Source organism: Oncorhynchus nerka, linkage group LG19, assembly GCF_034236695.1.
Source record: "Oncorhynchus nerka isolate Pitt River linkage group LG19, Oner_Uvic_2.0, whole genome shotgun sequence".
Classification (NCBI taxonomy): Eukaryota; Metazoa; Chordata; class Actinopteri; order Salmoniformes; family Salmonidae; genus Oncorhynchus; species Oncorhynchus nerka.
In genome coordinates, this window is record NC_088414.1 from 12,918,244 (window position 1) to 12,930,032 (window position 11,789).

At 47.7% G+C, this 11,789-nt stretch overlaps 1 protein-coding gene across 1 annotated transcript in view; it reads right to left on the reverse strand.

The window, feature by feature from the left end:
• LOC115101072 (fibrinogen C domain-containing protein 1-like) overlaps positions 1-10,530 on the reverse strand; it is a 185,309-nt gene extending 174,779 nt beyond the window's left edge. Inside the window, exon 1 of the mRNA XM_029620253.2 lies at positions 10,054-10,530. Coding sequence (XP_029476113.2) covers positions 10,054-10,530 — 477 coding nt within the window. The remainder of the gene's footprint in view (positions 1-10,053) is intronic.
• Positions 10,531-11,789: the final 1,259 nt, after the last annotated feature.

Genomic DNA, 11,789 nt, shown 5'->3' on the forward strand with positions numbered 1-11,789 from the left:
ACACACGGTTAGCAGATGTTAATGTGAAATGCGTGTGCTTCTAGTTCCAACAGTGCAGTAATATCTAACAAGTAAACTAAAACTTTCACAAGGACTACCTTACACACAAATGTAAAGGGATGAATAAGAACATGTACATATAAATATATGAATGAGCGATGGCCGTGCGGCATAGGCAAGAGGCAGTAGATAGTATTGAATACAGTATATGCATAGGAGATGAGTAATGTAGGATATGTAGACATTATTAATAAAGTGGCTTTATTTAAAGTGTTACTAGTGATAGCTTTATCAAATCCATTTATTCAAATGATTAAGGTGGCCAGTGATTTGAGTCTGTTTGTTGGCAGCAGCCACTCTATGTTAGTGATGGCTGTTTAACAGTCTGATGGCCTTGAGATAGAAGTTGCTTTTCTGTATCTCAGTCCCAGCTTTGTACTGACCTCGCCTTCTGGATGATAGCGGGGGTGAACAGGCAGTGGATGGAGACTATTTCAGTTTGTCCATGATGTGTACGCCGAGGAACTTAACACTCTACACCTTCTCCACTACTGTCCCGTCGATGTGGATGGTGGAATGCTCCCTCTGCTGTTTTCTGAAGTCCACGATCATCTCCTTCATTTTGTTGACGTTGAGTGAGAGGTTATTTTCCTGACACCACACTCCAAGGGCCCTCACCTCCTCCCTGTAGGCCATCTCATCGTTGTTCGTAATCAAGCCTATCACTCTGGTGTCATCTGCAAACTTGATGATTGAGTTGGAGGCCTGCATGGCCACGTAGTCATGAGTGAACAGGGAGTACAGGAGAGGGCTGAGAATGCAACCTTGTGGGGCCCCAGTGTTGAGGATCAGCGGTGTGGAGATGTTGTTTCCTACCTCCACCACCTGGGGGCTGCCGGTCAGAAAGTCCAGGACCCAGCTGCACAGGGCGGGGTCGAGACCCAGGGACTCAAGCTCGGAGGGTACAAGTTCGGAGGGTACTATGGTGTTAAATTCTGAGCGGTATTCAATGAACAGCATTCTTATAGGTATCCCTCTTGTCCAGATGGGATAGGACAGTGTGCAGTGTGATGGCGAATGTGTCGTCTGTGGACCTATTGGGGTGGTAAGTAAATTGGAGAGGGTCTAGGGTATCAGGTAGGGTGGAGGTGATATCATCCTTGACAAGTCTCTCAAAGCACCTCATGATGACCGAAGTGAGTGCTATGGGGCGATAGTCATTTAGTTCAGTTACCTTAGCTTTCTTGGGAACAGGAACAATGGTGGCCATCTTGAAGCATGTGGGCACAACAGACTGGATAGGGATTGATTGAATATGTCCGTAAACACACCAGCCAGCTAGTCTGCGCATGCTCTGAAGACGCGCAGCCTTGCAAGGGTTAACACGTTGTGGACGGACCACTAGAGGGCAGGCTGGGCTCATGGATAGTTGCCCAACAGAGCCTGGGAGACAAGGTAACCAGAGTCAATTAAGCACAGCTGACGGTACTAATGAGATACTCTCCTTCCCCTATAAAAGAGAGGGGAAACTATCTCTGGAAGAGGGCCACCGAGAGAGAGAAGCTGTGCTGAAGGAACCACTAAGACGGTGACAAAACCGTGATTTATGTTTGTTGTAGTTTAAAGATTATCCTATTGTGTTCTTGTTTCATCTGGAGAAGAAGATGTGTGTTTTTCCTTGGAATATTTTTCATTGATTATGTTTGAATGTTTTTGTTGACAAAATACTCTCAATAGAGAACCGTGTTCAATCAGAAAAACCTTTTTCCTGACTCGTTTATTCCACCTTCCCGCTTTAGAGTGACGCCTAATTACTTGGTACGCTCACATTGGTGGAGGATGCGGGCATTAGGTGGACGAGTGACACAAGGATAAGTGAGTAAATCAAGATTCTTCCAGTAGACCCGGAGGAACCATTCAAGAACAATGGATAACGCCCTACTACAACAATTGATCACGGCACAGCGGACAACCATAGAACTCCTGCAACAACAGCTGAACCGACTAGAAGAACCTAGAGTTAAGCCAAGAGCGGCTGCTCACGCCATCTTACCTCGTCTCTCCAAGGAGGATGATATTGAGGCCTTCCTCATGACCTTCGAAAGGACGGCCACCTTGGAAGAGTGGCCGCCCACAGAATGGGCGAGCGCATTAGCCCCTCTTTTGACCGGGGTGGCTCAGGAAGCCTATTTTGACCTGGATTCCCACGAAGCTGCGGACTATGGGCGACTAAAAACCGAGATCCTGTCCCGGTACCAGCTGACTGCCAGAGATAGGGCTGTAAAGTTCCATCAATGGACCTATACAGCTGATCAACCCGTCCGTGCCCAGATCTTCGCCTTAATACGACTGACGAAACAGTGGCTAGAACCTGGAAAGGGAGTAGGACATGTGATAGAGACTCGTAGTGGACAAGATATTGAGAGAATTACCCAGTGACTTACAAAGGGTTGTGGGGCAAGCCAACCCGTTGTCAGCCGACGACATAGCCCAGGCGGTGGAAACATATCGGTCTACAGGGGAGTTGTTAAAAAGTGACAAGGAGGAACGGAAGGAGTCTTGCAATCCCGTACCACGACTCACCCCGGCGCGCTCGCCACCGAAACGTCCAAGCCCTCCCGGAGGTGGGAGAAGTCAGCCACCACACAGCAGGGTCGGTGTTATAAATGTCAGTCTCCCAACCATTATGCCCCACAATGTCCTAGCAAGGATGAGCCCATGGTCACGGAGTCATCACTGCCTACCCCCACACATCCCGTTTTGAGGGGGCAGGATCAACACTGTTGGTTAGCAGAGATAGCCCCAGCCTCAGAGATTCCGGTGCAAGTCGAAGGACAAGATGTGGTAGCTATTCTCGACTCGGGAAGTATGGTTACGTTAGTAGAGGAGCGGATGGTGACCTCCGCAACACTGCTACCAGACAAAGTAGCCGTATCCTGTATCCATGGAGACACCCACTATTACCCCACTGTGAATCTGCCTATTCTCACTCCAAAAGGAAGGTGTACAGTCAGGGCCGGGAAAGTGCCACAGCTGAAGGTGCCATTATTGATCGGGAGAGACTGTCCCTTATATAAGGAGCTTCGGCAGATGACGTTATGCACGGGAAGAAGGGGGACAGGAAAGAAGAGAAAATCCAAGCCCGAGGTAGTAGTCCTACAAGGAGACGTAGCCGCGTCCTCGTCCTCTGCAGCAGAGGAAGAAATAGCGACCCAACGTTTACGACAGATATTCCAAGAAACCACCGATGAAGACACATGTGAAGGGCTATACACAACGCAGGAAGGAAGGAGCAACCAGGCGTTAAGGGATATATTTGAAGCTCCATCCGAGGAGGGAACCTGGAAGGGATTCTCCTCGGTCACCCCTGATGGGGATGTGGAACAACCTCCACATCCCTCTACCGAGGTCGACCTGCCCCAGGAATTAAAGGGACAGTTCGGCACCTCGCAGCATAGAGACCCAGACCTAAGGGAGGCCATGAGGAAGGTGAAGGTGATCGACGGGAGGAACGTCGACGGATCAGGTGAGCCCCCTCTTCCTTACTATGCAATCAGGCGGGGTCTCTTATACTGGGTCGTACGACGAAGGGGGGAAAACCAGGAATTACTAATGGTGCCTAGGCCATACAGAGATACAGTTCTACAGTTAGCCCATTCCCACGTCCTAGGAGGACACCTGGCACGAGACAAGACTATTGACAGAATCATGCAGAGATTCTATTGGCCCCGGGTCACCCGGGATGTGGCCAGGTATTGTAGGACGTGTGATCAATGTCAACGTACAGCCCCACGGCCACACCTACGTAACCCTTTGATTCCTCTCCCCATCATAGAGACTCCCTTTGAACGCATAGCTATGGACCTCGTAGGACCCCTCCCAAAATCCGCCAGAGGACACGAGTACATCCTAGTGGTTATAGATTACGCTACCAAGTTCCCGGAGGCCATACCCCTGCGTAACATGTCGTCAAAGGGAATTGCCAAGGAGTTATTCCTGATGTTCTCTCGTGTGGGCCTCCCCAAGACTATCTTGACTGATCAAGGAACCCGTTCATGTCCCGGTTGATGAAGGACTTGTGTCGGTTATATCAGGTTCAACAGATACGTACAAGCATATTCCACCCTCAAACAGACGGGTTGTGTGAACGCTGAACAAAACGATAAAAGCATGTTGAGAAGGGTGGTGTCCCGAGATGGGAAAAACTGGGACATGCTTCTCCCACACTTAATGTTTGCCCTGCGAGAAGTACCCCAGGCATCCACTGGATTCTCTCCGTTTGAATTGCTCTATGGCAGACCCTGTCGAGGAATCCTCGACTTAGCCAAGGAGACCTGGGAGACCCAACCATGCCCCTTTCGATCCACAATAGAACACGTTACCCTGATGAGAGACCGCCTGTCAGCAGTGTGGCCCATAGTCAAGGAGCATATGGAGAAGGCCCAAAGGACCCAAGGCCGGGCCTATGATAAGTCTGCGACCCCCGTGAGTTCACCGTGGGAGAGAAAGTGATGGTGCTTGTGCCCACGGCCGAACATCGCTTGCTGGCGCAGTGGAGGGGGCCCTACGAGGTAATGAAAAGGGTCTCACCGGTCAATTACCTCATCAAGCAACCTGACAGGAGGAAGAAGGTCCAAATCTATCACATAAACCTGCTGAAGACATACCATGGACGAGAGGAGGAGGTGGCTTTGATGGCCCTGGAGGGCAAAGGAAAAGAGGAGGCTCTACCACAGGTGCGCCGTGGCCAAACTCTCCTACCGGAGCAGTCAAGACAGCTAGACAAGCTGATTATGAACTTCGGTCGAATATTCTCTCCATTCCCAGGACAAACAGATGTCCTGTTCCACCATATCCACACTGAACCCGGCAAGAAGGTGCATATCCGCCCTTACAGGATTCCTGAGGCTCGCAGAGTCATCGCTAAGAAAGAGGTGAGGGAGATGTTGAGGATGGGCGTGATCGAGCCCTCGACGAGTGAGTGGTCCAGTCCCATAGTCCTGGTCCCCAAATCCGATGGTAGTATGAGACTCTGCAACGACTTTAGGGGCGTGAATGCCATCTCTACATTCGATGCGTATCCCATGCCCGCGTGGATGAACTCTTGGAGCGCTTAGGAAAGGCCAAGTTCATCACTACCCTGGATTTGACGAAGGGATATTGGCAAGTGCCGGTGGCTCGGAGGATCGCCCAAAGACTGCCTTCGCCACTCCAGAGGGGCTTTTCCAGTATGTGAGGATGCCCTTCGGACTGCACGGTGCCGCTGCAACCTTCCAACGCCTCATGGATGCCATTCTACGGCCCCATCAAGAGTATGCAGCGGCGCACATAGACGATGTGGTCATCCACAGCGAGGACTGGGATAGTCACCTCCTGCGATTACGGGCGGTGCTCGTGAGTTTGGAAGCCACAGGGTTGACAGCCAATCCAAATAAATGCTGCCTGGGTTTGTCCGAAGCGGAATACCTGGGGTACACCGTGGGAATGGGAAAATACGCCCACAGGCAGAGAAGACCAGGGCAATTCGTGACTGGCCTCGACCCCGGACCAAGCGAGACGTTCGGGCCTTCTTAGGGATAACAGGATATTATCGCCGTTTTATCCCGGGATATGCAACCATTGCCAACCCCCTCACAAACCTCATCAGGAAAAACCTGCCAAACCAGGTAGAGTGGAAAGACGAGACGGAAGAGGCCTTTCAATTGTTAAAAGATGGCCTGTGTTCTGATCCCGTTCTACAGGCTCCGGACTTCTCACAAGAGTTCATTGTGCAGGTCGACGCCTCGGATACAGGGCTCGGGGCCGTACTAGCTCAGGGTAAAGGTGAAGCAGAGAAGCCGATTCTCTTCATTAGTAGGAAACTCAGCGATCGGGAACAGAGGTATGCGACCGTAGAGAAAGAGGCCTTAGCCATCAAGTGGGCCCTCGATTATCTCCGGTACTACCTACTGGGTCGGAGGTTTGCATTAGTTACTGACCATGCGCCCCTCACGTGGATGGCTGGTAAGAGAAACAATAACAACAGAATAGCCAGATGGTTTTTGTCTTTACAACCATTCTCTTTCCATGTCATCCACAGGGCCGGATCGAGGAACGGGAATGCAGACGCGCTGTCCCGACGCGACCAAGACGGTGCGTCTGGCGCCCGACCCTCCGGTTCGGTCCTGGGGGGGAAGGTATGTGGACGGACCACTAGAGGGCAGGCTGGGCTCATGGATAGTTGCCCAACAGAGCCTGGGAGACAAGGTAACCAGAGTCAATTAAGCACAGCTGACGGTACTAATGAGATACTCTCCTTCCCCTATAAAAGAGAGGGGAAACTATCTCTGGAAGAGGGCCACCGAGAGAGAGAAGCTGTGCTGAAGGAACCACTAAGACGGTGACAAAACCGTGATTTATGTTTGTTGTAGTTTAAAGATTATCCTATTGTGTTCTTGTTTCATCTGGAGAAGAAGATGTGTGTTTTTCCTTGGAATATTTTTCATTGATTATGTTTGAATGTTTTTGTTGACAAAATACTCTCAATAGAGAACCGTGTTCAATCAGAAAAACCTTTTTCCTGACTCGTTTATTCCACCTTCCCGCTTTAGAGTGACGCCTAATTACTTGGTACGCTCACAACGTTTAAATGTTTTACTCACGTTGGCAATGGAGAAGGAGAGCCCACAGGCTTTGGTAGAGGGCCATGCCAGTGGCACTGTATTGTCCTCAAAGCGAGCAAAGAAGTTGTTTAATTTGTCTAGGAGCAAGAACTCGATGTCTGCGACGGGGCTGGTTTTCTTTTTGTCTAGAGCGTAATATGCTGAATGGTATGCTGAATGGTGTGCTTGCCTTCTAAGTCTGACCAGTAGGCCACTCCGTCTGCCTCTCCTGCGGCAGCCAGAGTGTTTTGGGTCGGCTCTGGGATAAGATCCCATGTCCAGCGTGGAGGTCCGAACAAGGATCCGCATTGGGAAAGTCATTTTCCTGCTCGTAATGTTGGTATGTTGCCGTTGCTTTTATATCCAATAGTTCTTCCCGGCCGTATATAATAACACTTGAGATTTTCTGGGCTAACAATGTAAGAAATAACAAATAAAAAAACACATTTCTGAATAGTTTCCTAAGGACCTGAAGCGAGGCGACCATCTCTGTCGGCGCCATCATGATCATCTCTCGGGCCTCCTCATGATCAGGGCTCAGAAAAAACATCCAAAAACCAGAGACAACGCTGTATTCGCCGCCAAAGGTGCATCTACAAAGTGTTGACTCGGGGTGTGAATACTTATGTAAGTGAGATATTTATGTGTTTCCTTTCAATAAATTTGGTAAAATTTCAAAAACTAGGTTTCCACATTACGGTGTATTTTGTGTAGATGCGTGAGACAAAAATATAAATGTAATCCCTTTTGAATTCAAGCTGCAACACAAGAACGTGAAATAAGTCAAGGTTCACGAAACTCGGCCCTCAGGACCCCAAGGGGTGCGCATTTTGGTTTTTACTTTAGAACTACACAGCTGATTCAAATGATCAACAAATCATCAAGCTTTGATCATTTGAATAAGCTGTTTAGTGTTAAAGGCAAAGGCCAAAACTTGCACCCCTTGGGGTCCCGAGGACAGAGTTTGGGAATCACTGGTTCAAGGGGTATAAATACTTTCCGACTTTAATAGAAACATATTGTCTTGCAGCACTGGAAGAATCTGCATTTCGCTTCCTGTAGGTCTTTTTCCATTCCTTGGTTAGCTAGTGTAAATGAGAAGATGGCCCTGAAAATGACAAGATGGAGTCTCCCAGCTCTGTTAGCTTACAGATATAATACGCTCACATTTTATTATTTATTGACATTTTTATTTATCCGCTATTTTTCCAGGTAAGTTGACTGAGAGGATGTTCTCATTAACAGCAACGACCTGGGGAATTGTTACAGGGGAGAGGAGGGGGATGAATGAGCCAATTGTAAACTGCGGATTATTAGGTGACCGTGATGGTTTGAGGGCCAGATTGGGAATTTAGCCAGGACACCAGGGTTAACACCCCTACTCTTACGATAAGTTCCATGGGATCTTTAATGACCTCAGAGAGGCAGGACACCCGTTTAACGTCCCATCCAAAAGACGGCACCTTACACAGAGCAGTGTCCCTGGGGCATTGGGATATTTTTTAGACCAGAGGAAAGTGTTCCTCCTACTGGCCCTCCAACGCCACTTCCAGCAGCATCTGGTCTCCCATCCAGGGACTGACCAGGACCAGACACTCTATTAGAACAGACGCTCTTACTCCGAGCAACATACATGCACAATTAGGGTTAAGTACCTTGCTCAATGGCACATCGACAGATTTTTCCCCGAGTCGACTCAGACATTCACTACCTCCCCTCACAGCCCCTCTTCCTCCTAAAATAAAATGGCTTACTGGGAGCGATACTTCCACAACGCAAAGCCCTCTCCTGTGTGTCTTTTTTTTAACCACAGCTTTGATCACCCCCCCATCCCCACCAACCCCCGCCCCTTCTCCATCCACTGCCTGTGTTCGGTGTTCCTGGTCTGGTTTGAACGTGGTCTTTGATAAAGAGAAGGCCCTTTTCCAGCTCTGTTTGAACAGCCAGACGGACAGAACGTTAAAAGGTTCGGGAAGCTTCTCACTAATCCATGTCTTGGTTTCACTTCCTAAATAGCACAATATACTGGCTCCTGCAGCGGCTGCTCAGGAGGAAGAATCCTCTCTGTTCCCCCTCTCTTCCTCACTTTCTTTTCCATTCTCTCTTGTTTTGTGTGTTAACGAGAGAATGAGCAGAAAAGGGGTAGCGAACAGAATGAAAGGGAGCGTGGCAAGGGAATCGTTTGCCTGGCTACCCAAACTCCTTGCCCCGGAGGTAAAGCAGCGTTTTGAAAATGTGCCGTAGGCTTTGATACTCTGATTGGTTAGAGATGATCTAACCGTTGATGACTTTGTTTTGCACAACAACCCTCATTTTGACTTCACCACAAACGACTTCAACCATGGCTGAAGTATGTAGCGAACGTAGAACTCAGTTTGCGTCATCATGGCTTTGTGAGAGAATAAGACGAGAAGGGTAGAAGCGAGAGAACGGGGAGAAGTGCAGGAGGGAAAGCTTTGTGAAAACATGTAGATTCTGTGTGTAGTTTAATGAAGGCCCAGTTGAACAAATCCATGGAAAATATGGAACATTTGTCAGTTATCTTTTCCCAGTGCTTGGTAATAGGTTTCTTCAGCTCGACAAGTACACATTTTCTCACACTCTCAGGTTACATCCCAAATGACCAAATAGACTGTCAGTCAACACTCACTCTGTCTAACCCACTTCCTGAGCCCTTTCATACATCCTGTCAGTCAAGCAGCCTCAGACAGAGACAAATATCCAGTACTGTAAACCCTGCCTGCACTGTATTGTGTCGTATCTTAACTGTATGAGTCCGCCCTGCTGTGTTCAGGTCCTGCCCCAGAGTAGTTTAGTCAGGGTGCGCATACGTGTGTCAAATCAAGTGTGTCACAGAGTGTGTTTTGGGCTGTTTATTAGTGTCTGTTGACTACAGTATTTATTGAGTGTACTTTTAGTGTGCTTTTAGCAGAGCTTTGATTTACTTTGAAGTATAGGAATACATGTTGGAATCTGTCATCGACACAGACACGGTGGAGCGGAATAAAGATAGGAATGTAATAAACCACAAGGTTATGAATTCAAATCCCAGGTAGGGACATTTACTGTATAAATGAACATACACAACATGTTGAAAATATTGTATGTTAAAAGCAGTAATTGAACATGTGTGTGTCCCTAACCTACATTTACTCAAGTAAAATGTAAAATGTTTAGTTCAGGTTACACTTTGACTGAAAAGTTTAGTAAATTAAAAAAGGCTGTGGAACCAGTGACTAAATGATAATTAGTTGAATCAACTAGATTCATTTTACAGTGTTGCTCTGTCTGCAGTGTGTTCAGGTCCTGTCCCAAACTCCCCTGTCCTCGTCTCTGAGACTCTTGTCTCAGACTAGTGTCGAGTGTGTTTCAGTATTTTTAGGCAACATGTCTGTAGCGTGTAGTACCTCACCTGTATGAGACGTCCTTGCTCTGTCTGCAGTGTGTTCAGGTCCTGTCCCAAACTCCCCTGGCCTCGTCTCAGAGACTCGTAGTCCATTTTCAGCTGACCAGCGTGGGCCGACAGTTTGGCCACCTCTTCAGCTAGATTGACCAGCAGTGCCCGGTCCTGACCTTTGACGGACTTCAGGTCAGCGTCGTGGTCAGTCAGCGAGTGGAGCAGCGATGTCTGCACCCCCTCCAGGCGCAGGAAGTTCCCATTGTAGTCAGGACAGTTGGGGTCAATAAATATGTTGATGCGCGAGCCATCGCCCCTTTCCACGGTGACCAGGGCGTTGGCCTCGTCCTGATTGGTGGAGATGTGGGGAGGGCCGTCGGACATGGGCGGGGCCTGGTTGTGGTTCATGAAGAGGATGGTGCCGGTTACCGTGACGGCCAGTAGGACGGCTACGAACAGGAGGATGGTGCACAGAAGGTAGCTGCAGCTCATCCTCTATGGAAGGCAGGGACAAAAAGAAAAGTGGAATGTTAGAGCAACATTATTTTCAGAATCTTTCTGGATATGTCTGTAGCTTCGTCATTTGGTGACCTCTAATTGAACATTAGCAGTGTTTAAAAGTTTTTAATATTTTAAAGGTGTCACATTTCACAACTCGTCCTTGATCAAATCGTTTTTGTTCGGAGCAATTTGTCTCTCCTATATCTCATTAACCACCATAAACTACTCCTGTATCAAAACCTAATCTGCAACAAAACGCACACATCGGAAGTCTGAAAGTTGGAAGAAGCTCGATATATGACATGTTTTCTGCAACATGTGTAGTTTTTGAAGAGAAGAAAAGAGATAAGTAGCTTATTGAAGAGAATGTTGAAAAGAGTCCCAGTTTAAAACACCTCTGGGGATAAAACACAGCAGGGAGCCAGGTTCAATTCTCACTCCCACTTCAGAGAGAGGAGAGAGAAGGGGAGAGAGAGCATGGGAGAGAGAGAAAGTGTGAGAGAGGCAGTGAAAGGGAAAGTGTGAGACACAGAAATAAGTGAGTAAGAGATACAGATGAAGATAGAGAGATAAAGTGTTGGAGAAGAGAGAGAAAGCAAGAATGTGAAGGAAAAAAAAGAGAAAGGGAGAAAATTCTGACACTGCCATGGTGTCATTAACCAAAACTAAAAAAAGCTTTCACAATCGGGAGCCATCTTGTCACTCAGGGATACATTGCCATTATCATCTGTGTATAGAGTAGATAGAGGAGAGAGCAGTGTGTCCTACTCTACCATTTCACAATTAATGACTCATATCTCCCTATATCCACCTTCACATTAACTTTTTATGGCTGGGGGGCAGTATTGGGTAGCTTGGATGAACAAGGTGCCTAAAGTAAACCGTCTACTCCTTAGTCTCAGTTTCTAATATATGCATGTTATTATTAGTATTGGATAGAAAACACTCTAAAGTTTCTAAAACTGTTTGAATGATGTCTGTGAGTATAACAGAATTCATATTGGCAGGCAAAATCCTGAGTTGAAATCAAAACAGGAAGTCAGAAATCTGAGCTTGAACGTATTCACCAGTCCCCAATGAAATCCCCTTGAGATATGAATGATGTTGCACTGCCTAGGGGTTCCGCTAGATGTCAACCATCAATAGAAATTATAATGAGACTTCTATGATGTTGTGGGAGTGAATGATAGCAGAATCAGTCTGGCAATTAGCCATTTTCTGATCATGTTTATTCCTCGTGGTAGTCACTT